Consider the following 25,176-nt stretch of genomic DNA (forward strand, 5'->3'; position numbering starts at 1 on the left):
ATTTCACAACTCCATCAACAAAGTGCAAGTGTGCCAGTTTTTCCATCTCCCTGCCAACATTTTTCACTATCTTTTCCTGTCATCTTAACCAATCTGAGAGGAGTGAAGTAGTACCTCAGTGTTGTTTTAATTTGCATTTCTCTAATCAAGAGTGTTTAGGAGCATTGTTTTTCATACGTCTATACTTGGCTTTAATTTATTCATCTGAAAATTGTCTGTTCGTATCTTTTTATATGTACAGACAATTGGGGAATGACTTGTATTCTCATAAAAAAATGTTTTTAGTGACTGATAATGACTTTATAGATTTTTGCTTTAACAAAGGCCTTTAGTTTCTTAAGTAAATGATTCTGTGGTAGCTAAGAAACATAGTGGATAGAGGGCAGAACTGGAGTCAGGTAAATCTCAGTTAAAATTTTGTCTTAGACATTTATTTAGCTGACTTGCCTGGAATTGCTCAGTTCACTTATGTCAGCCTCATTTTCCTCAGCTGCAAAATGGGAATAAAAACAACACCTACCTCCCAGAGTTGTTGTAAAGATCAAATGAGATAATATTTGTAAAAGGCTTTGTAAAACTTAGTGCAATATAAATAGTAGCTGTTGATGTTATTGTTATTAATGTTTCTATATAATTATTCTGAATGTCCATTATGGCCTGATATGGAGGTAGACCAAGCAGCCTAGAACAAATGAGATTCATCTTCAGTTCTGGCTGTAATTTGGCCCTTTGAGGTGAGGTCTGAGCTACGGTATCCTGAGACTATAATTCCACCAGCATAGGTTTGGGACAGTGTGGTCTGCCCCCAAACACCTCCTAAAATATTTTCAAGGGTATCTAGCAGATCTTCTGATCTTGTTTATTCCTAAAACTAGAAAGACATTGGTCTTTTTGCCCAGATGCTACAAGAAGAGACTTCATTAATGCCAGGTTCTATTTCCTCCAGAAGCGGGCTCATATCCAGTAAGTAGTCTGGGACTTTGAGAAGAATGGGGAATATGGCCGCCAGTGATTTAGATCCTCTAACTTTGCTTAGGAGAAATTGATTTCTTGGATCTTTTGGCGGCTTGATCTTTAGGAATAATGCTATGGGGAAGAGTGAAATACAACTGGGACAACTCTTTTGTTTTCCACCTGTGGCTCATCCATATGGAGAGAACTTTTTTCTGACACCCAGCATACTTTGGGGCTACCTTCTCCAGCCTTCTATTTGTGTATACTCAGAGAATGCAAAATCATCTTGAGATTAAGGTGAGTAAAATATCATTAAGTCACAATTTATTAAAAACAATAATAAAGCAAATTTGTTTAAAAAACAGGAAACAAATTATTTAATAATCTCTGATGTTGAGTAGAAAAGGCATTGCAGTTTAGTGTGAAAAATTCTAGCTTTGGGGCAGCTAGAAGGTGCGATGGTTAGAGCACTGTATGTGGAGTCAGGAGGACCTGAATTCAAATGTGACCTCAGACTCTTGATACTTAATAGCTTTGTGATCCTGGGCAAGTCACTTAACCCCAATCGCTTTGCCAAGACAAAACAAACAAAAAAAGAAAAACCCTGGCCAGGGAGTCAGCACTCCTGGCCTGGATCACAGAAGTTGTACTTTTTTAGTAGAAAATTTTTAGTAAGAGAAGTTTAATTTCTTTAGTTTTAGTTTGACTTTGGACCAGTAACTTCCAATTGTAGGGCCTCAGTTTCCTCATCTGCAAAATGGGACTCATTGAACCAAATCTTTTTTTTTTGGCCCTCTCTAGTTCTAATGTTCTACAGATCTTGTGAAACGTTTGGATTGTCTGGGATTTTCATTCTGTTGGGTCTTTATATGAATAATGATAATAATAACTATCATCATCACTATAGCTGACATCAATATGCTACTTTTAAGGTTTTTCAAATTAAGAGATTTGATGTTTGATCTTGGTAACAACCCTATGAGATAGGCATTATTATTGTCCTCATTTTACAGATGAGGAAATAGAGGTCAGAGAGGTTTAAATGAAGTGTCTGAGGCGGAATTTGAACCCAGATCTTTCTGACCGCATGTCCTATATTCTCTCTGCTGCCCCATATTACTCGGCAGAGACGAAACAATATATATGGCCAGAGTTCCATGACGGTAACATGAAAGGCTTTTTAACTAATCGACTGATTTTGAAGCCAGAAAGCCACAGTAATTCCGAAAAGGCCTAAGCACATGGCTGCATACATTCAGTGATGGTACAGAAGCTTTTACTTTGACAAACGCTATCCTGCTCTCTAATTGGTTGAGAAATATCACATGCTTCCTCTAGCCAATCAGGGATTAAAAAAACCTGTGACCTCTCAATAAGGTTCTCGTGACCCCCTCAGATCCCGGACTCGTCAGCTGATCGAGGACCTGCCTGACTTCCGGGGTTCCTTTCAGGTCTGAAGCGCCGATCCTCGGACCCCGTGACTTCTCTGAAAACCCTTAACTGCACAGAGTGACTTGAGGCCGCCAGCCTTGGATAGCCATCCGCCAGAGATGGAAGGAAGAAAAATAGGAAGAATGTTTCTCACCCTTGTTTTTACTCTTCTTTCAATCAATTCAGCAGGTGAGAATACTAATAGCTCTTGGGGGGAGGGGCAAGCGATTGGTATTATATGAATTGCATCTAGTACGGGTTCCTGTATTTATTGGGGGGGGGGGGTTCTCCCACAATCTGTGAAGAGATAAAAGTGTAACGTGATAACTATCCGACAATTCCGAGAATGACTATATATAAGTACGGGAAATGATTACTCCATCTTCTGATAAGTCACTTTGCTTATAGAGCTTGTAGAGACTGTGGAATTGTCCCGAAAGGGCATGTTCTCGGGCAAATTGTTGGGTCTAGAGCTGTTTTCTGAGGTTCTGCTCCATATATGCTCGAGTTCCTTATATCTGAAGTGGGTAATTTGATTTTGAACATGATTTGGGTTCTTATTACCTCAGCAGGGGTCAATGGGCATTTGCATTGCCAGGTTTCCCACAACCCCTGATATTTCAGAGGGCCATTCCACTGCCTCCGAGGGTGGTTCAAATGTCCAGCTCTAATATCATAGCTGTTAACCTCCAAGAATTTCTCATTCCCTTCTTACCTGTTGTATTTAGGCCCACTTTCCTTCTCTCCCTTGTTTGTGGTCATGGGGTAGCTGTTGCTAATTCTAATTCATCCTAGCTAAAGAGGCCTAATACCAATTCAAGAAAAGTATAATCCACAGAAGTTATGCCATATATTAAATCCCCACATATTTCGACTTAATTGGATTTTAGTTTTAAGTTATGCTACTGTTTCACCATCCTACCAGACAATACCAATCATTAACACACGTTCACATGGTGTTTGCCCAATTCAAAGCTAAACATTTCTGGGAAAAATGAAATTGCTTTGAAATTCCCTTCTGTGTCCTGCAGATGGACCAGGTGGATGGAATTCATCAGGCTGTGAAGTAAACAAAACCGATGTCAATTATACAAGCTGTCAGTGTAATCGTCTTACTCACTTTGGAGTCTTAATGGTAAGTTGGCCATGAATCTTTCCCAGAGAGAATTGAGGCAAATGTCATTAAATTGCAAACAACATTTGCATGTAAGCTGAGTCACAGAAGAAAGTTTTATATAAGTGAAAGCTGTTGCTTTGGGGTCTCTAAGGCCCTCGGGTACATCAGACCTAAAGCCGTGGAAAGAAATACTCAGAGATGTACGCGGAATGACAAGCATGAGATTTCTTAAAGGAAATTTACTATCCCAGGGCTGAAGTGCCCCAAGATAAATCTAGCTTTCATCTACTAGGCTGTGGTTATGGAGGCATAACCAACTGGCTCTACTTTCATGAAAAAGTCTCCTATTACTTCCCACCCAGGCCATTCAAAATATTTTCTAGCCACCACTGCCACATTAGTGTCTCACCACATTGTACTTCTGCCCCAAGCCCTCCAATGGCCCTCCAGTGACAAAACAAAATGCAGACTCCTAAGGTTGGCGTTCACGATTTGGTTCAGCCTACCTCTTCAGGTTTACAATTTTCTTCTTCCATTTACATGCTCCACTCTCACTCTAGCCAAAATTGACCATTTTCTGTTCTCTGAATCTGTTCCGTACTTTCCTATCACCGCATCTTCATGCATGTTAAGACCTTGAACCAGAAATAACACCCTTTTCTCTACCACCTTATACCTGAAATTGCCCCCCATCTCAACCAAAAGCTATTCTATCCATTCTTTTTTTTTCCCTTTTTTTGAGAGGCAATTGAGTTGTGACTTGCCCAGGATCACACAGCTAGCTTTGAGGCCAGATTTGAATTCAGGTTCTCCTGACTCCAGGCCTAGTGCTCTATCCACTGTGCTGTCTGGCTACCCCATTCTGCCTATTCTTAAGGGCCACATCAAATGTTATGTCTTTTGTGAGAGCTTTTAAATATTCACCTCTGAACATATAGAAGTCAGACTAGATAATCTCTAAGGTCTATTCTAGCTCCAACATTCTGTGATTCCACTGAGCTTACCTGGAAGTAATATCTCCTTCACATGCATATTAGAGAGGCATAGTGGTACAGGATAATGGGCACTGGACCAAAGGCAGACAACTCAAGTTTTGTCACTTCCTGCTTCCATGACATAACTACCATCTCCTCATCCCTTCTCAACTTACTAGACAGAGGTGACTTCTGCAACTATTCTATATTACTATGATATATTTGGGGGGCCCTGTAGGGGGGATGTATACAAATGTTATATATATATAGATAGATAGATAGATGCGTACATACACACAATCCATCTGTCCATCCACATATACACATACTCTGTAACCAGAGATTCTTTGCAGAACAGAAAGGTGGATCCTTGAACCTAATTTGTTGGCTAGGGGACCACTGAGGGGAATTAAGGAAAAGAATTGAGTTTTCAAGTCCAAAGCTTAAAAAATTCATGAAAGATGATGGCAGAAGCGATTAATGGCAGACCCCAGGAGCCTTCCATTTTTGAATGCCTGCAACATTTTGCCCCAGGTCTCCCAAGTTGAATCTCTAATATGTATGTATTCTGTTCCTTAGGATTTGTCTAGGTCTGTGGTGGATAAGGTTCACGAACACATCTTAATGATCGTAGCATATTCTGGATGTGGAATCTCTTCTCTTTTTGTGGGAATTACAATAGTGACTCACCTAGTTTTTCAGTAAGTACATGCAATCTTTTCTCTGTGTGCCTGTGTATATGTGCATGTATAACTAACTCTGATGGTTATTTTCCTACTTAGTATATCTATTTCAAGGGCAGAGAATAAAGGAAGAGGTCTGACCAAATGAAAAATGAAGTGGGCAGGTTTTAAAAGGTTAGCCCAATTAGGATTCCGTTTATTGGCAATGATTTTTCGACTTAAATATAATCAGACCATTAAGAAATCAGGGGACAGAAGATAAATGGGTAAAATAGCCAAAAAAAATATTTGGCACGTTTCTATAGGGCTAAACTCTCTTTTCTGGGTAAAACTTAAATTGCACCTATACCCTGAGAAGCATCCAAAATTTGGGTAATATGGAATGTAACTGGTGATTTTGTTTGTTTTGAGGGGTGGAAAGTACCTCTTTAAAAAAAAACATTTTTTTAAAATCGAAAAACATTTATTTCTTCCTCCTACCTCCCTCCCCCTATTAGAAACAAAAAAACTATAAAACCTTAGTAATAAATATGCATTTTCAAGCAGAACAAATTGGCCTTGAATAAAAATTATATGTCTCATTCTATACCCTGAGTCACTTACCTGTCTGTCAGGAGATGTGTAGGTAGCATGCTTTGACATTAGTCCTTTGGAATCTGAAGTGAGTTATTGTACCGATCAGAGTTCTTAAGTCCTTCAAAGTTGTTTATCTTTATAAAGTTATTGTATACATTGTTCTGGTTCTGCTCATTTCACTCTGCATCATTTTATTCAAGGGTTCCCAGGTTTCTCGAAAAAGGTAAGTTTTGTCATTTTTTTTATTGCACAATTGTATTTCATTAAATTCATAATTTGTCCAATCATTCCCCCAATTGATAGATACCTCCTTAATTTCTACTTCTTTGCTGCTACAAAAAGAGCTGCCATGGATATTTTTTTATACATTTGGTTCCCATTCTTCTTTCTTTGATCTCTTGGGGATTTGGGATTTGCAGTGATATCATTGAGTCAAAGAGTATGCACCATTTAGTAACTTTTTGGACCTAGTTCCAAATATTTTTTAGAATGGATGGAGAGTAATTAGTGTGCCTGTTTTCTTGCAGCCTCTCCGACATTTGTCATTTTTCCTTTTTTGTCACCTTTTCCAGACTGATGGATATGAGGTAATGCCTCAGAATTTCCTTAATTTGCATTTCTCTATTTATTATTAGTGATTTGGAACATTCGTTATGTGGTTGTTAATAACTTGGATTTCTTTTTTTATTCCGATTTTTATATCCTTTATCTTTTAAAGAATAGCTCTTGTTCTTGTAAATGTGAATCAGTTCCATATCTGTAACATGTGTGTAAATGTATGCATATTTTTTGGAATGAAATCTTTATCAGAGAAACTTGCAAGGAGTTTGCTTTCGGATTTTAATCTAAACATTTGGCATGGGTTCAGAGACAGCTTTAGGTAGGGATAGAAGTGGTGGCAGGCCTCAGTAGATCAGAGACCCTAGTAGTCAAAATAGCTAGCTAGCATTTATACAATATTTGTATATTATATATATAGCATTTATATATATATATATATATATATCTGTCTAGCATTTGAATGTTTGCAAAGTACTTTACAATATTACCTCATCTTATAACTGCCCTGAGAGATGCTATTATTATCCTTAGTTTACAGATAGGGAAACTGAGGAAATAGTTAAGTGACTTGTCCAAGCTCACATAACTAGTAAATGTCTAAAGCCACATTTGAACTCAGGTCTTCTTGATTCCAGGTCTAACCAATTAAGGGTCCCCTGTAATCTTTTGACCAGTTGTCCAGCTCTCTTATCCCCAGGGCTCCAAAAGTCTGAAGTCAGACGTGGTTCTCACCTGCTGCTGGTCTACGGGCTATGGGGGAGGAAGGGCCTTGTGAATGTATATGCACCATGTTACATTTTCCCCTCTGACGGGACAGACCTGTCTTGCCGAGAACGTCTAAGTTTTCTTGGGCAGGAATATTATTGGACTCCATCCTTTTGAGGCTTTTGCCGCTCCAGAATTCAGTTCACAGCATTATTTTAAAGGTTTTTGGAGAGGAATTTGAGAGAGGTCAGATGAGCCCTTGGCTTTGTTCTGTCATCTTGGCTACCCCCTCTCCAGAGCAGAATTTTTTTTGTGTTCCATGAATTTGAAAAGGCTGTGGTAGTCTTGGTTTGAAATAAGGCATCAGTAGAGACAGACCTGCTTGAAAGGGATAAGCAGAGTATCCCTTTTAATCAGGTCTGTCTAACTACCAACCATTTTTTTTCTAGAAATAGACAAATTTAAATCATGACAAGATATTGATTCCTCTTGTATGGGCCATGCCAAAGTAATAAAAATTACTTATCTTGCTCAAATTTATTTACTTATTTAATATTATATACATTAAACTATTATTGAGATTCAAAGGAGACCCTAAAGAGGTTGGGGTTCCAGACCAGGATCCTGAGGTATCTCAAAAGAATTTGCAGGCTGGAACCCAAAGTTTATGATATTTATAATGCCGATTGAAGTGGGCTAAGTCCCCAAAGAATTTAGCAAAGAACCAGGAGCAAGAAGATAAATTTATAGGAAAAAGATAGGAGATCAGGTGCTTCATGTCACTGATATGCTAATTTTATGGAATTAAAGAGCAGTCTTGGGATTGAATTCTATGGCTTAGAGGTGGAATTGCACCCCATTGTTGAGTTCTATGGCTTAGAGGTGGAATTGCACCTCATTATTTAAATTCTATGGCTTAGCTTCAGAAACTTTGTTATTACTGACCTATAGATTTTTATCTGACAGCTAGCATTGCTTGTGGAACTACAGCACTCCCAAGGCCTTAGGGTTAAGACCAGACAGCCTTAGGGTTATCTTACTAGGAGCTACACTACACCACTACAAAGGGTTTATCAAAGGGTTACTTTAGAGAACAAGAAAATAAAATAACACAATTCACTTGGAGGAACAAAAGGTCAAGGATCTTAAGGGAAATAATGTGTGTGTGGGAAGATAAGAAAAGGCCACCTAGCAGTATCAGATCCCTAACTACACTATATGGTAATAACCATCAAAAACTATTTGGAACTAATTAAAAAATAAAAAATTCAGTCAGTGGGATAGATTAGGTAGACACGCTCCAGAAACAAACAGACATGGTGCTACCACAGTGTTTGATTAACACAAGGGTCTCGGTATTGAGATTAGAACTCACTAATCAACAAAAACAGTCGGGAGCACTGGAAAGCAGTCTAATGGAAATTTCTTTCAAGTATATTATACCACATGCCATGATAAATTCCAAATGGATGTATGATCTAGATGTGAAAGGTCATAGACAAATGAAAGGAGCAGGGAAGAAGACACATTTCATAATTATGGATAAAGTAATAGTCATTGTCCAAACAAGGGACAGAAAGAATCACAGAAGAGAAAAGCCTGATTATATAAATTTGAAAACTTTTTATACAAACAAAAATCAATGTAGTTAAAATTAGAAGGAAATAGGACAAGATTTGCAACAAATGGCTCTGATTGTTAGACCCTGGATGATAGGCTATAGTCTGCAACCCCCTCTCTCCCCCCCACACTGCTGAAAAACTGGGTTTAAAATAACTCCTAAACTTAAGATGCCCCAGAAATCCCAGCCCCCTTCGCATACCAAAACAACTCCTGTCTCCCCACTTCTGTTTTTCCCAAAGTTAGTACAAATGGATCACAATTAAATCTAATAAAGAAGTTAACACTCATAGAGCATTTGTTTTATTCTAAGCATCTTTGCAATCTTGAAACAACCAATTACCAAACTCTTCAGTCATTGTTCTTAAAACTTTTAGAATCTGCTAAGATGTTATTTTAATTTTAATTAGCTAATGTTATCTCTGCAGCCCCCAGCTTGGCCAGAGCTGAAGGAGGGGTTTAGGCTAATTATGGTGTAACAGAGCTCCTCAAAGTGACACATAACAAAGACAGACATGGCACAAACACAGACTACACAAAGGCAACAGATTTTTTTCAGACCAACAACTTCACTGTATATCAGCAAATACAACTAGGGGCAAGCTCCCAATATCTCAGGAGTGCCGTGAGGGGAGATATCAGTTTGACAATCTCTGCCTCCTAGAGACAGAGATGCCCAGACTGAGCCTTCTAGAGAGAAACCAGGCTCCCAGGCTCCAGCTTAAAACTGGAGGGACCAGACCAGACATGCTCCCTGCCTTCACAGGGAGTACCCAGATGCATTGTCTTGCTTTTTATACAAGAAAATACCCAAACCTCATGAGCCAAATGGCACCAAAGGTGTTGATTAGTGCCCTGACAACAACCGCCCAGATATGGTATGGCTGTGTCCAGCTCAACATTTCTGGGGACCCAAATGCTAGCAACCATACCAGAGAAACTTACCCTACAAAGGTTTCAGACCAGATTCTCCACTTAGGCCCAATAGGGGGTCTGTCAGCTGTTAGGCTGTCTTCAATGTGGACAGACCTAGTCCCCACCCGCCCATCCTCCGGGGTCCTGAACCGGCTTGGGGGCCAGTTCCCCTAGGGGCAGATAGGATAAGCTGTTTCAAGACTTCCCTCCCAGGCCTGCAGTCTCTAATCTCTCTCTCTTCATCTCACTGGGGCCTCCAATAAATATTATTCCATGATACAGAGGTGAGTAGAGACCATTTCATTTAATGGAGAATTTATTGAAAGTCAACTGACCACACGGGAGTTCCATCCAAAGCGTGTGACATCAAACAAAGAGAGCACAGGCCCTTTTCTAGGCTTCCGTGTAAGTAGGGTTGACAGAAACCAGACAAGTGGTCAGCCTATTTCCTTGTCCAACATCTTTGCAGCTGTTGTTATCTTTAAGATAACACTTCAAAGACAAGAGCAGGGAGACAGGAATCTTGCATGAGGTTTCCTTTGCTGTTTGTTTGCAAAAGAGGGTTCTGAGAGAAATGGGGAGACAGGAGTCTTTTTGGTATGCGAAGGGGAGTGGGATTTCTGGGTCATCTTAAGTTTAGGGCTTTTTAAAACCCAGTTTTCAATGTCAATTTTTCCGGGGTGAGGGATGCTATGGTCTATCAGTCAGGGTCTAACATGATAAAAGTCAAATATGTCGATGTAGGAGGCACTGATTCAAATATAAGAACAGGGTTTATTCCACAATAGATAAACCATTGAAGGACAGAGACTGACAATTCTCAAAAAAAAAATTCAAGCTATCAGCTACCATATGGAAAAAAAAGGTTTCAAATTACTAATACTAGGAGAAATGCAAATTAATTTCTCAATTCTAAGGTTCCATCTTATACCCATCAGATTGGCAAAGATGACCTAAATGAAAATGACAAATGTTGTAGGAGTTTTGGGAAAATGGGCACATTAATACACTAGTGGTGGACTGATCAACCATTCTGGAAAACAATTCCAGAGTCACTATACTGTGAAAACACAATATTTAAGTCTAAATACTGAAAAAAGAGGAAATGTATTTATATATACAAAAACATTTGTAATAACTTTTAATAGCAGGAAAAAACCTGGAAATTCAATATGTAGATGGGTGGGTGGGGGTGCCCATCAATAGGAAAATGGCTGATTAAATTATGGTTTATTAATGTAATGGAATATTTTTGTACCATAAATAATAAATGTGTCAGATTCAGAGAACACTAAGAAGACTATGAACTAATACCAAGTGCAATAAGAACCAGGAAAATGATCTATACAATGATTACAAAACTGTGAAAGAAAGGAACTATGAAAGATCAATGCAATGAACAACCAACTGTGATTCCACTTACAAAGTGCTTAATAAATTTCCACTCCAATCTATCCTGTAAAATCCTAGTCATAGTTCACTTTTTGTGGAGTGTTTTGCCACTTCCAGAATGCCTTCTCGTCTCACAGGGCAATAGCCCTGCGAGGCATGAAAGACAAATATGGTCGGTCCCATTTTGCAGAAGATCAAGCTCAAAGGGGAAGGATGGCGTGTCCAGAAATCACACAACTGTTGAGTTTTGAGGTCTGCCTCAAAACCCTAATCCCAAGACAACTTGCTACCTTGCATGTATGTATACATACAGATATCGTACATATGTGAATGTAGATGTATATCAACTAGTTGGTACAATAGTAGAGTGCTGGGTTTGGTGTCAGAAAGACTCCTCTTCCTGAGTTCAAATCTGATTTCAGACACTTACTAACTGTGTGACCCTGGAGAATTCACTTTCCCCTATTCACTTCAATTTCCTCATCTATAAAATAAGCTTGAAAAGAGGCCAGAAAACCCCATATGGGAGCATGAAAAGTCAAACACAAATGGAAATGACTAACAAAAATGTGTGTGTACATATACATGCATACATTTAAACATGTATGTATACATTATATCCATATATATTTATGTACGTGTGTTGTCTAGATATTATGTCGAAGAAGAGAGGTAGCATGGAGATGTGGTTAAGAGTCAGGAAGGCCTGGGATCAAGTCTTACCTTTGTGGAACTGCTTGTTTAGCTTCTCTGTGTCCTTGGCAATTATGTAAGATCGTAAATTATAGACCAGTTGCGGCCCTCCATCACTGGAGGGAATTTCTATACCAAAAGTTCCCCCATGCAGATGAAAACACGTTTGCATTAAAAAAGGATGACTGCCAGATGAAAACCATTTAAAATTGTACAGGGATGAATACTTTGTAATTCTAATGATCAGTCTTAGCCTTATAGAAAAGATGGGAAATGTAGCTTCCTTTTTCCCTTGGAGAAATGGGGAACCGTGAGTGTCGAATTCTGATAGACACGATCAGATACAACCAATATATCTCCTGATTTTCTTAACTGATTTTTGGGGTCCTTGTTAGATATTCAGGGCTCTTGACCTGGGGAGTATGAATTGGTTTAAAATGCTTTGATAACTGAATTTAATGTGATTGGTTTCTTTTGTAATACTATATATTTTATGCATTTAAAAACCTAGTTCTCAGAAGAGGTCCATAGACTTCACCAAACTGATTGCCTAAGAGGTCTAGGACACCCCAGAAGTTAAGAACTTACATTACAGAGTAAGGCTTGCTGATTTAGGGGAGCAATATAGCTGGAAATAAATGATTTTAAAACAAAAACCATCAATAGTATGTTTTAAAAAAAAACAAGCCAAAACAAATTTGCAGAGACTCCAATTAAATTCTACTTATGTTTTTTTTTTCTCTTAGCCAACTTCGTCAAGATAATTCATCCAAAATCCTAATCAATCTGTGTGTTGTATTGCTGATGTTGAATCTGTCATTTCTAACCTGTACCTGGTCTGCAACCTTTGACAACTCTGGCCTCTGTATCGCCATGGCTATGCTACTTCATTATTTTCTGCTCTCATCCTTCACTTGGATGGGTCTGGAAGCTATCCACCTGTACTTTCTTGTGGTCAAAGTCTTCAACATTAATGTGAAAAATTATGTATTTAAATTTTGCTTGATTGGCTGGGGTAAGTACTGATGCTACTGGGTTTGAGTCTCAAGCCATTCCTCCATTTTGTTGTCCTCCCAATTCTTTGATAAGTCCCATTTGTAGTGTGCTTCACTACACTACAATGTAGGAGTAGGAGCTACCCTACGGGGGGCCCAACTGGCATGGCCAGTTACCCAACATAACTCTCTCCTCTTGCTTCCTCTCATATTGTTTTGCCTCCTCTCGTTTCCTCTTCTCTTTCCTGTGTCCTCATAGGGTATTATACCCTTACCTGCGAGTGTTCTGCTCAAGGGAATTTAAATTTTGATCCCAAATTTCCCCAGATATCTTGGTGTTTCCTGACTTTGCCCAGTCCCCTCCCACTCCAATCTGATTCACTTGCATATCATGACAACACAGCTATGCTACTGCTTACTAGCTTCCTAGATAAGTCTTTGAATCTTGCCTTCAGACTATTTGCTAGGATTTATCTGCTTAAAAAAGCATCTCATTAGGCATTTCGGTTCCTGGTGACCCCATTTGGGGTTTTCTTGGCAAAGATACTGGAATGCCTTCTTCAGCTCATTTTACAGATGAGGAAACTGAAGCAAACAGGGCTAAGTGACTTGCCCAGGGTCACACAGCTAGTAAGTGTCTGAGGCAAAATTTGAACACAGGAAGAGCCTTCTTCACTTCACTTTAGAGCTAGGAGGGACATTAGCCATAATTTATTTGGGATTCAGAAAACAACACTTTACAACAACATTTTACAAATGAGGAAACTGAGACTGAGAGAAGTTAAACTTTACAAATTTACAATCTTAGAAGATTTTTTATTTGTTCTATGGTTTCACTGAATTTCCCCATGTCAAAACTATGGTAGTTTCTGAGGTAGGTCAGCAACTCATCTGCAACTTAGAGATAAAGTGGCTCCATGTCACACAGGCTATTAGAGGTGAGATTTGAATCCAGTTCAGTTCTCTGCCCACTAGGCTATGGTATCTCTCAGTGCCAGCATTATTATACCTATTTTATAGCTAAGCAGACTGAGGCTGGAAAAGCACTCAAATGATCACTTAGTGACTTGATTCTTCCCCCTTTTCCAAGGCAGTGTGACAGTAGGCCTCCGGAGGCACAAGGACCTGCCTGGAAGCAGCGTGCCAAAGGAGAAAATTGGGGCGGCCTACCTTGGAGGAAAAAATGCTCGAGGAAAATCTGCATGCCAGTGCAACCCACTGCCAAGTTGCTTTTTGGCATGACTGCCGTATGTAATAAGCTGTGGGTTCTGTGTTTGAGCTGTTGGCCCACTGTTTCCATTCGCAGATTGGAAAACTCCTCCTTGGGATGTTTAGCTTTGGAGAATACCCAAACCATTCTGGTTTTCTGCTGCCCATTTGTTTGTGACTCATTTAACGTGGCAGGTGGTTTCTTGAGGTATGCTCTGTGTATGTGTTCCTGCCTGATATGGTCTTTCTTTATTCACCCCTCCCTGCCCCATTTTCCCACTAGGGGTTCCAGCAACCATCGTGGGAATCATCTCTATTGTGAAGAAGGATTTATATGGCATTTTGAAGTCATCTTCATCATTGTAAGTATAAGTGTCTTGAATGAATGAATGAAAATCGTGTGAGGTGACAGGAGACATATGTGACGGGGAAGGATGTATGGGACTTTCTGTTGGATAAAGTAAGGGGCAGACCAGTCTTCCAGATTTTAGTAGCGCAAGGAGGGCTGATTTTATTGATTAGGAAAGCACTCTCTCCACTGGGACAAAACACAAGTGCCCCACTGCTACTGCTCCTCCATTCCTCATCCCCCATCACCATGCTTTCCTACCGAGTTATCGTGCTGAGGATACGAGAGTCAGACCACAGTTCAGGTGCTATGTTCAGTCCCGGAAGCCACATTTTAGGTGGACTGGGATGGTTTAGGAACCTTGAGATCATAATGTATGAGGATGGGCTAAAGGAACTATTTCCAGATGGTTATCCCAAAAAGGAATCTCAGGGGGCATCCGAGAAGGTGTTGGTGAGCAGAAGCAGTGAAGATTAGTGGGCAAAATGCTAGACCCAGAGGCAGGAAGACCTCATCTTAAATACTTAAAATCAGTATGTCCCTGGACCAGTCACATTTTGTGAAATTGTGAATTGTGATTCACATTTGTGAAAAAAATGAAAACATTTTTCAGACCTCTGTTTCCTTATCTGAAAAAGATGGCCTCTGAGGTCCCTCTAGGTTGATAGCTATGATTTTTTAATCTTTTATGTATATATGTAAAGTATTTTGTAAATCTTAGTTATTAATATTGTTATTGTATATTTGAAGTGCCCTCTTGTGAGAGAAGGCTTAGTCTCATTTTACTTGATGCCAGAGGGCAGAAAATGGAATAATAGGCAGAAATTATCAGAGGCACCATATTTCAGCTTGATGAAAAGAAAAAAAGTTTCTAACAATTAGATCTGGCTAAAGTGGAAAGGGTTACTTTGGGAGGAAGTAAATTGGCTGGCACTAGAGGGAAGCAAATGCTGGACCACAACTTGTCAATTCTGTTGTAACCTGGCCTCCCTTCCAAAGCTCTGACTCTTGGATTACCCTAGTCCAGGAAAGTCATTGGGATGGTCACCCAAAGGAGGGACTCAAACTTAGCTTTCCAAACTCTGGTGCCACCCGTGGGGTAAGCTTCTTCATACACAGCTAGGCCGGACCTCGAATGACAGACATGTCCTATAGGCTCCCACTTTTTCAAATTCTGGATTTGAGCTCTGCCATTGAGAACTCAGGATTTGAGAAGCACCAGAGGACGATGTAGTAGAAATCCCATGATACAGGCTCATTGGCTCCCTTTGGCCTAGATAAGGAACTCCCAGTGTGAAAACTCCCTCTACTAGTCTCCCTCTACTAGTGCAGATCTAGTTTTCTGGGGAACTGAGGAAACAGAGGCTCATGAGCTAGCTGAAACCTGGTTAGACCCATGTTTTCTGATTCCAAGTCCAGAGTTCATTTGACTCCACCAGGTATATGGCAAGCCTGACTTTCCTGAAGCTGATTGCCCCCCACGGAGAGAAACTAATAAGTCTATAACTCCCTACTAGATCAGGAATCTTCTCTAAATACCTGCAGACTCCTCACCTCTGCAATAAGTCATCCTACTCTGGGACACCGTCTTCTTAATTGTTAAGAGAGTTTTTCTCATGTCAAACTTCTGTCTGCATCTATGCAGCCTCCAGTTCCACTGTTGCTAGTTCTGTTCTCTGAGACTGATAGAACAAGCTTCATCCTTCTCTTTCAGACCCTTGAGGCAGCTGGGTAATGCAGTAGACAGTACACCATGCCTAAATTCAAATTCAGCCTCAGAAACTTATTAGCTATGTGCCCCTGGACAAGCCTGTTTGCCTCAGTTTCTTCATCTGTAAAATGAGAATGACAATAATAGCACCTATCTGCTAGGGCTGTTATAAGGATCAAATGAGATCATTTATAACTTGTTTACTTAGCACGGTGCTTGGCACACAATAACTGCTACAGAAATATTACCTATTATTATTATTGCTCTTACTTGAAAACATATAGCAAGTGTCTAAGTTTCTCTTTCTGACTCAGTTTCTTCAGCCGTAAAACAGGCATCATTAGTTTGAGGTTGTGAGGGCGATGCTCAAGAAACTTTAAAGTGAGATACAGACGTCGTTCTGTGGGGCTGCAGGCTACAAGAGAGTTGGTTATTATATTAAATTGGTCTTGTACCCATGTCCCACAACAGAGAGATGATTAATGAATGCCTCTGGTAGGTAATTGGAGATGTTACACATGCACCATTGCACACTTCTTAATAGAAAAACACCGTCCATCACCCCCTTAGGGCCCAGTATTTCCCTTTGTCCCTGTCATGGTTATAGTAGGAGGCTCGAAATACACATAAACACAACATGTTCCTCCTCAGTTCTCCTTCCATTGTATTTTCATTATCGTTGACAGTTTCACCGTAGTCAAGAAAATGGAGTGGGATCCGACTTGTTTTATTGGGCCCCGGGGGCAGAAAAGGAAGCAATAATTGGTAGAAAAACTGTAAGGAAGCAAATTTAGGCCTGATTTGTAAGGGTCATTTTTCTTAGCACTGAGGGCTGTCCCAGAGTAGAATGGGCTGCCTCCTTGGGAGGTAGCGGGGGTCTCCCCTCACTGTAAATCTTCAAGAAAAAGCAGTACAATGACTGTTCAGCTATGTTTAGACAGCCTCTGAAAACCTTTCCAACTCTGAGTAGGAACTTTCACAAAAGGAGCCAACTCTATTGTTCAGATGGGGACTTGCCACCACTGAGCTCCTAGCAAAAGAAGAGTTCCCATAGTTCCTTGGGTCTAAGTCCAGCTTGGCCATGCTGTATGACCTGGTACAAGCAACTTAGCCTCTCAGAGCCTTGGTTTCATCCCCTATAACAACACTGGGGATTGGACTTCAAAGGCCCTATATTCAATTCTAGCCTACAATAAGTAGGAGGCATGGAAATACGTTTAACACGATTGAACATGGATAACCTATATCAAATTGCTTCTCCATCTGGGGGATGGAAGGGAGGGAGGGAGAAAAAAAAATTGGAACTCAAAATCTTACCAAAATGGATGTTGAAAACAATCTTTACGTGTAATTACAAAAAGATTAAAATTAAATTAAAAAAATTAAAAATACATTGAAAAATAAGTGTGAGGTACTTAATACATGCCCCCTTTGTGGTAATAAATGTCATCATCATGGTGTGGGCCTAGACTGGAGTCCAGAGACACAAGTTCTATTATAGAATACCACCTCTATGTGACTTCAGACAGCTTAACTTGCCCATCTCTGGGTCTCATTTTCCTGCTTTGTAAAATGGGGAGGGGACATATTCAGGACCTGAGGGTTTTACAGATTCTTTTCAGTTCTGACAGTGTGCGGTTCTATTTTTCTCTGACACATTTTCCCCCCTTTCTCTTCTTTTTTTCTTTTACAGCTGCTGGATTGAAGATGATCTTACCTTTTACATCTCTACTGTGGCCTATTTTTGCCTCATATTTCTCATAAATCTAGCCATATTCTTCACTGTCCTTTATCAAGTCAGTTTCATGAAATCCCAGAAGCACAGAGTGTTGAGAAGCATAGTCCTGCATGACCTCAAGAGTGTTGCGAGCCTCATCTTCCTGTTTGGTCTCACCTGGAGCCTGGCCTTTTTTGCTTGGGGCCCTGTGAGGACCTATTTTTTTTATTTCTTTTCCTTTCTCAATGTGGCACAAGGTAATCCATATGAGCTGACCCATACATGGAAAGCGCTTTGCAAACCCGATTATCAACACCTGTTATTATTATTATAAATTAGCATCAGTGGCCTGAAGCTCAATCCCATTGTCTTTAAGAACAGTCGCGTGCCTGTTATATTTCAAAGTCCTATGCCATTTGGCCGCAGGATGAATTCTCTTGACCGTTCTGACCTGCGATTTCACTGCTGACACTTAGAAAAGGTCTTGAGCCAAGTCACTGTGCCTGAAAGATTCATTACTCTGTGCAGCTGGGCTGCTGAGAGAGATGGGCTGGTCCTTGGGCACACGCTCACTGCCTGTCCAGGCTTATTAACTGATGCTTACTGGAGTCTACATGTTCTCCAAAGCTAATAACCTTGGAGAACATGACATGATGGAGCATCAGAGAAGGACATTAGTAGAGGTCTGATGTTCTCAAAGGCAAGGGAGCTGCCACCATTGTACGCCAAGTCTTTCATTATCTATTGGGCTGACAACTTGGCATCTGTTAGATATTGGAGATTTGAACCACCTCATTATTCAAGGGAATGGGGAGAAGACTGAAAAGCAACCGGAGTCCAAGCCACAGTATAGATTTTCTAGCATTTCTTGAAGTTCATTTTATTAGGCTGCCGTCACTGTAATCTGATGCATGGTTTAAGACCAAGGGCAGTGAGGATGACAGCAGACTTAGCAAATTGCCTTCCATTATTCCCCTGGGAGCTTGAGAAGGAGGCAAAAAAAGTTTGGACCTAGTTTTAAAGGCTACCTGAAATCTTTTGATATAATTACTACCCTTTTGTGTGCCTGTGTATCTGAAGCAGGTTAGGGAGTGGGGCGGGAGGAGAAAACAACAATGGTTTGAGTCATCTAGGTCTAGTGAGAGTTCTGGTTCTAACATTCTAGATGATTTTCAACATCACTTTGACATCACTGTCTCTATCACTGAACTTCAGTCCCCATTGTGATGGGGAGGGGGCTGGGGAAACAACAAGGGTTTTGAGTCATTCTAAGGCTAGTGAGAGTTCCAACTCTAATAATATTTTAATTCTGTGAAGAAGATTAACTAGATGACTCTTAAGCATAGCCACTGTCTGGCTGCCCATTCTGGGTCGTAGTTTTTTCACCTGCAGAGGGGTAGGGAAAGAGCAAGGGTATTATAGTCTTTCTCTTGGAGATGGGATGAGTTCTGATTCTTTGTGAAGGCTGTTGACTTAGTAGTCTAGCCACCCTTGACAACCACTCTCCCCTTTTGTGGATCTCAGTTTCCCCCCTGTCAGGGGGAAAGGAGTAGAGAAGGAGAGTAACTCTAAAGCTAGTTTGATTTTCATCTCTTAAGATTTTGATTCTTGGAGTCTTGACAAGAACTGCCCCTCCTTCCTTGGCCTCAGTTCTTCCACCTGTAAGGGGTGGTTGGGGAACATTCTCATTTTGTGAAGGCCAGATGAAGTTTATGATTCCAAATAGAGCCTATCAATGATCAGTACCCCTCTCTGGGTCTCAGCTTCCCCACTAATGGGGGTAGTGACTGGGAAACAACAGGGAGTCGTTCAAGTCATTCAGGTAAAGAGAATTCTGACCCTTACATTCTGACTTCGTGCAGGGGTTGAACTTTATGATCTAAAAATGTGGCCAACTGATAACCCCCACTCCAAACCCCTCTTCTGTTCTTTCTTTTTTTTTCTGAGAAGGCACTGGGTGAAGGACCATGCTAGCTGACCTTGGAACAGCAACCCTCTCAAAGTCCAGATATATCAGGCCTGGATGGATTTTGAATTCAGGCTTCTGTGTCATGGAGAGGGAACGAAGGAGAAACCAGTAAAATGATTTGAGAGAACTAATATTAGGACTTGAGAAAAAAAGCAACCAGATAAGAAAAAGTATTTAGCAAATATCTTCTCCTACCCAACTAAATAAAACCCCTCCAATACAGAGTCCTTCTAGATCAAGGATCCAAACAGGGTTAGAAAAGACAGGAGAGGTCTGTTTTAAGAAAACAGGATGTGTAGGCTAGAGAAAATGGTTGAATTATTGGGACCTATCATCTGTATTACAATGACACTGCCATTCTCTAGTTGTATTGTTGCTTCAGCATCAGATTTTATAGAAAATGATGCCATTTGGGGCCCAGACAATATATAAGGATTTGTTCAGTCCTTCCGAGAGACGAAAAGTAGCAAAGGGGGTTAAATCAAAACCCATTCAGATAGAAAAGCTTCCTATAATTACTTTACTTCATGGACAAGGAAACTGAGGCTTAGACAAAGGGATCCTACCGTATACCCTACTCCATTAACCATGTTAGTAGAGTGGCTTCTCAGGCTCTTTAGAAACTCAAGAACTTCCATATGAAAAAGTCCAAAGCCTAATATTACATTCAAAATAACAAAGGCAAATAGTAAATAGTTACAAGGCATTGCAATTTATGGTTATTTTTGTAGCATATTTTATACCATTATCTAAATTGATCTTCACAGGCATTCTTTTGAGGTAAGTAGGATATGGTTAGGAGGAGAAAACAGGTCCAGGCAGAAGTGACTATTCTGTCCAAAAATAGATAAGAGTGAACAAACAGAAAATAGAGACCAAGGGAGAAGGACAAGTGGAGAGAGAAAGAGACAAAGAGAAAGGCAGAGTGGGAAGGGAATGAGAGACAAAGACAAAGATGTGGAGGGTGGAATGAGAGAAAAGGAGGAATGGTTGCTTTTTTCTCAAGTCCTAATACCGTTCTCTGAACTCATTTTACCAGCTTCTCCTTTCTGTCTCCAAGACACAAAAACCTGAGTTCAAAATCTAGGTCTGACATATCTGGACTTGATGCTATTCTAAGAACAGCCAACACTGTCCTTCACTTGGTGAATTCTCTTAAAAAAAAAAAAAACAAGCAGAAGAAGATGGGACTTGGGATGGGAGTAGCAGTTGGCCACGTTTTTAGATCACAAAATTCAACCCTTTCATGGAGTCAGAATGTTAGAGAGATGGACTTCTCTTTACCTGAATGAGTCCTGTTGTTTCCCAGCCACCCCCCCCCCCCATTAGTGGGGAAGCCGATTCCCAGAGAAGGGTCCTGAGAGAAAAGCCCGAGGGATGGGGAGGGTAAGGGAATGAGAGAGATAAAAGAGTTGGAGTGGGTAAAAGGGACTTCCGGGGCTATAGAATCCACAGGTAATAAAGTTCCCCTGGGTTCATCTTAGACATATTGGGTTTCTGTTGCTCAATTTCTGTGCCGAGAAAATGAGGATTGTACTAGATGCTCTGCATTGAGGTGGGAATCCTTTAGGGAAAGGAATGATTTGATGTGGGAGGGGAGGGGTAAGACTAAAGTGGTCACTGAAGAGCTTTCATATCGTATATAGAGTATGGAGTTGAGGAAGAATTGGTGTCAAGTAGCCATGGTTAGTGACGGCACTCAGCTCAGTCTAGAATAGCCATGTATCACTAAATTCACAGATTCTAGAAAGGGTCACCATAACTCTTCCCATAGAAATCACTTAGACTCCCCTCCTCCTCATTTTATAGGTGTCAGCAATCTGGGGCTCCTAGAAAGGGAAGTGGAATACCATGAGTTGTATGGTGTTATAGTAAACCTATTTAGAATAGATGACACCCCTGTTCTGTTTCCAATTCATTACTGTACCGGGCTGGTGTGGGCAATGAGAAAAGGGAAAGGAAACAAAGGGACTCGTGGGCAAAGCCCTGACACATAGAATCCCAACAGCCCCCCCAGTCTCACATTTGGAAACCTACCAACAAAGGCATGGGATGGCTCTGATACTACTATTCAAAGAACAGAGCCGAGCCCAGAAAGTACAAGATTCTACCCATTAATGCTTCCTTTGCCCAATATAGGATTCTTTGTCTTTGTGTTTCACTGCCTATTGAAGAAGAATGTGAGAAAACATTGGCAAGACTGTTTGTGTTGTAGAAGGCTGCAACGGAATAACAAATCTGGTAAGACACCTGACAGTTAAAGCATGGCAAAGTTTATTTAACTTAGCAAATAATTTCTCTCAGAGTCTTATTTGGCATAAGTTCAGACTCTTTACCTTCTTCCCATGAACACTCTTGGCATTCGGTACTGGGCTTGGTCTGGGCCCAACGGCGACGCAAACGGAAGAAAGTTTTCATTGGCCACTTGGTTCTATAGGAGCGTTTCTTTGGGGTAGATTTGGAACGCATGTGCTTCTGAGGTGGGCTCTCTGGTTGCTTCTCGGTCTGCTGCTCTTGAGGACTGGGTTCTTCTATCACTTCTACAATGAAATTTAAGGCCTCAGTGCCAAAATGACTCACCAGCACACCTGAAAACATTCCTTTATGGTCAGGTAGGCTAGAGAAAATGGTGGAATTCTCTGGAGCTATCATCTGGATCACAATGATACTGTCATTCTCTAAACGTACTGTTGCATCAACATCAGATTTCATAGAAAATGATGCTGTCTGGGGCTCAGGCAACATATATTTTTTCTTTTGGGCCTCTGGGGGGTTTGATTTCTGGGAAGGCTTGGGTTTGGGGAGGAGGCCAGCCAGAAGCCCTTTCCTGAACATTGAGGCAGCTCAGAAAAACTGCCAGGCAAGCCTTGGGCAGCCCTTTATATTGATTTTCCCATGTCATACATCATAATCCTATCTCTTATGTCATCACACAAAATGAGTCATGGAGGCCACTGAGTCATGATGCCAGCATTTTAATTCATGCACTGATTTGCTATCATTTTAGGTGGGCCCAGAAGATCTGGACTAAAATGTAAGGGCAAACATCACCAAACACAAGAGAACTGTGAGGATTTATTGGTAATACAGTCCCAAGAGGTAACCATGCCACGCAATCAGCCTCTGTCCACTTTCAGGGGCTCTCAACACAGGAATGATATCTTCACAAAAGTCCAAAGTGGTAAGAAGCATTCCATGCTGATGCTTGGCTTAGGGGTTTGGGGGGAAGGAAGGATGGAAGGGCCCCCTGATGTTTTCACCCCCAAATCAATGTCCACTGGGCAGTGGACAGCATTGGATTTGGGGTCAGAGAATCTCTCTTGAAATCCCAGTCTGTGTGACCCTAAACATGTCACTGATATCTAGGCTTTGGAAATTTGAGGAAATTGGATTGGAATCATTAGCTCTATGATCCTATTAGCCTATGACTCCATGGCCCCTGATATTCCTTCCATGAGGAAATCTGGAGATTTTACGGTGGGCCATATGAATTTAGGCACAGATAAAGCATATAACTTTGACATAATTTCATCCAGGAAAACCAGGCTGGGTGAGTGAGCTCAACTGATTAACACACGTGTCCTAACAAGATCACAGGCACAGGGTTTTTTCCCCTTATAAGGAAAGCTAGCTGACCACTGAGACACTGATTAACATACATGTCCTAATGAGGTCATAGACACAGGGATTTTTTTCCTTCTAAGGAAAGCTAGCTGACCACTGAGGCACTGATTAGCATGTCCTAATAAGGTCATAGATACAGGGTTTTTTCCCTCATAAGGAAAGCTAGCTGACCTCTGAGGCTGAAGGAGGATTGCCAACATACCTCATAATAGGGTGACCCTTTCTAGTTTGCAAAATGGTTTTTTCCCATCATGGGAGCAAAAGTAGACCAATGAAAGGGTTACCGCTACTAGAAATCAAAGTAATTGGTTTGAGTTCTGGCTTGGCCACTGATGTTGCTTTTCTGTTATAAAGTATACATGCCATCATTTGGAGAACCACAAGTAGTTTCCACAATTAATCTGAGCTCACCAGCCTTTAGGTATCCTTACCATCATAGATTTAAAGCTGTTGATCTTTGAGATCACCAAGGACAAATGTTTTCATCAACAGTGTCATGAACATGGGTTCATGCTCTCTGATCTAAATTCTGACCTTCTGTGTTCTAAGGTGTTTCTATCTTACACATCCTGTACTGTTTCCTAGTCTAGGCTATTAAGCTCAGTTTATTGGTGCCTTTGAACTAATCAAGTACCAGTCAAGGTGATGGAGTCTTATGAGGGAAAGCTAGTGAAACAAAAGCTGTTTCCACAGTCATGGAAAGCTAGTAGTTAAATCTGTGCTTTGTGGTCATAATGGGGTCTGGGCAAGATGAGACCATGATGATGTTAGACTGAAAAAAATCCAACCCAAGAGTGTGGGAGGGGACAAGGGAAGTGAGGAGTAGGAGGAGGACAAGAGAGCCATTTTTTAAGGTTTCTCCTTTCATTCACTCTGCAGATGGCTGTGATAAAACTGCTTCATCACCAAAGTACTGTGGTAGAAGACGACATAACTCGACATCAGAAACACATGGCTTTGAATCCTGCCTCGGGATTTACTAGCTGTTATGACCCTGGACCAGTCACTGGGACCACCATCATCTTTGTTGTCGATTTTGTCTCTAAAATGAGTAATAATATCATTTTTTCTCAGGGGCATTGTAACATCAAAAGAGATGTTCATGAAATATTTTGTAAACCTAAAGGCACCATAGAAATAGTATTGTTATTTTCCCATTAAAGAGCATACATAAATCAGTTGCATCATTGATTTTCCTGGGATCATCGTATCTTCGAGCCAGAATGAACTTTGGGGTTCCTGTGGTTGGCCTGTTCACATTTTGGGGTTTCATTTTGGTAGTAAGGATTGGAAAAAGGGAAACACAAGTTTGAGGGTGTCCATTTCATCTCTTCCTATAACTTCTCCCATCCTGGGTCTGTCACCTGCCCTCCTGGTGATCGAATTCTTGCTGGATGATCCAGAAACTATGACACTAACCTCTTGGTACTTTTAAACTCATTGAAATGTGATTGCCAAGGAGAAAGGTGTTCTCTTCACATCCCCCAAGCCCCATTAGGCCTGAGAAATATAAGTGAGACCATCTGAAGCAAGAGACCAGCTTCTAGGCAGTAATACTGAAGGAAGAGATACTTATTTCTGCACCTTTACAGCTTTCCAAGGTCTACGTTGCTTATGAGCATCCTCTTTCCATTGATCTTATCTGATGCAAGTTAGTTTAGAGTCTGCTTAACCACAATGCAAAGACCACAATTTAACTCATGAGCTTAAGTTTCAGCAATGGCATCAGCAACATCAGGAGTTCTAGTTTAACATATATTTAAATATTAGTTAAGAAAGCCTGGTATCCTCCAGTCCAAGTTTATATTCTGGGCAAAACCACTTCTAATTTGGGACAGTTGTTTCTCTTGTGGGCCTAAGTTTTCCATAAAATCAACTGCCATTTATTAAGAACCCTGCTGTGTACCAGACACCATCACAAATGTTGAGGATATAAAGACAACGAGTGAAAATGTTCCTGCTCTTGAACAACTTATGTTAT

The 25,176-nt window shown here is 40.6% G+C and overlaps 1 protein-coding gene across 2 annotated transcripts; it reads left to right on the forward strand.

Moving 5' to 3' along the window:
- The first annotated feature begins 2,361 nt into the window (after positions 1-2,361).
- On the forward strand, positions 2,362-24,364 carry LOC116420239 (adhesion G-protein coupled receptor G4-like). Of its 2 annotated transcripts, XM_031944586.1 has the most exons (10): positions 2,362-2,574; positions 3,417-3,520; positions 5,056-5,177; positions 6,263-6,322; positions 12,368-12,636; positions 14,109-14,187; positions 17,579-17,859; positions 21,711-21,812; positions 22,579-22,752; positions 24,075-24,364. In XM_031944586.1, the coding sequence occupies exons 1-10, from the start codon at positions 2,505-2,507 to the stop codon at positions 24,176-24,178; spliced, it is 1,365 nt and encodes a 454-aa protein (XP_031800446.1). In that variant the 5' UTR covers positions 2,362-2,504; the 3' UTR covers positions 24,179-24,364. The 2 variants fall into 2 exon arrangements, with proteins under 2 accessions (XP_031800446.1, XP_031800447.1); XM_031944587.1 differs by lacking the exon at positions 6,263-6,322.
- Positions 24,365-25,176: the final 812 nt, after the last annotated feature.

The sequence above is a fragment of the Sarcophilus harrisii genome, chromosome X (assembly GCF_902635505.1).
Source record: "Sarcophilus harrisii chromosome X, mSarHar1.11, whole genome shotgun sequence".
NCBI classification, from domain to species: Eukaryota; Metazoa; Chordata; class Mammalia; order Dasyuromorphia; family Dasyuridae; genus Sarcophilus; species Sarcophilus harrisii.

Bases quoted from the DNA above. Each gene is read 5' to 3' on its own strand.
- LOC116420239 (XM_031944586.1), top strand. From the start codon at position 2,505: ATGGAAGGAAGAAAAATAGGAAGAATGTTTCTCACCCTTGTTTTTACT. The intron at 2,575-3,416 runs GTGAGAATACTA...TGTGTCCTGCAG, and splicing joins TCTTTCAATCAATTCAGCAG to ATGGACCAGGTGGATGGAAT. The intron at 21,813-22,578 runs GTAAGACACCTG...CTATCATTTTAG, and splicing joins GCAACGGAATAACAAATCTG to GTGGGCCCAGAAGATCTGGA.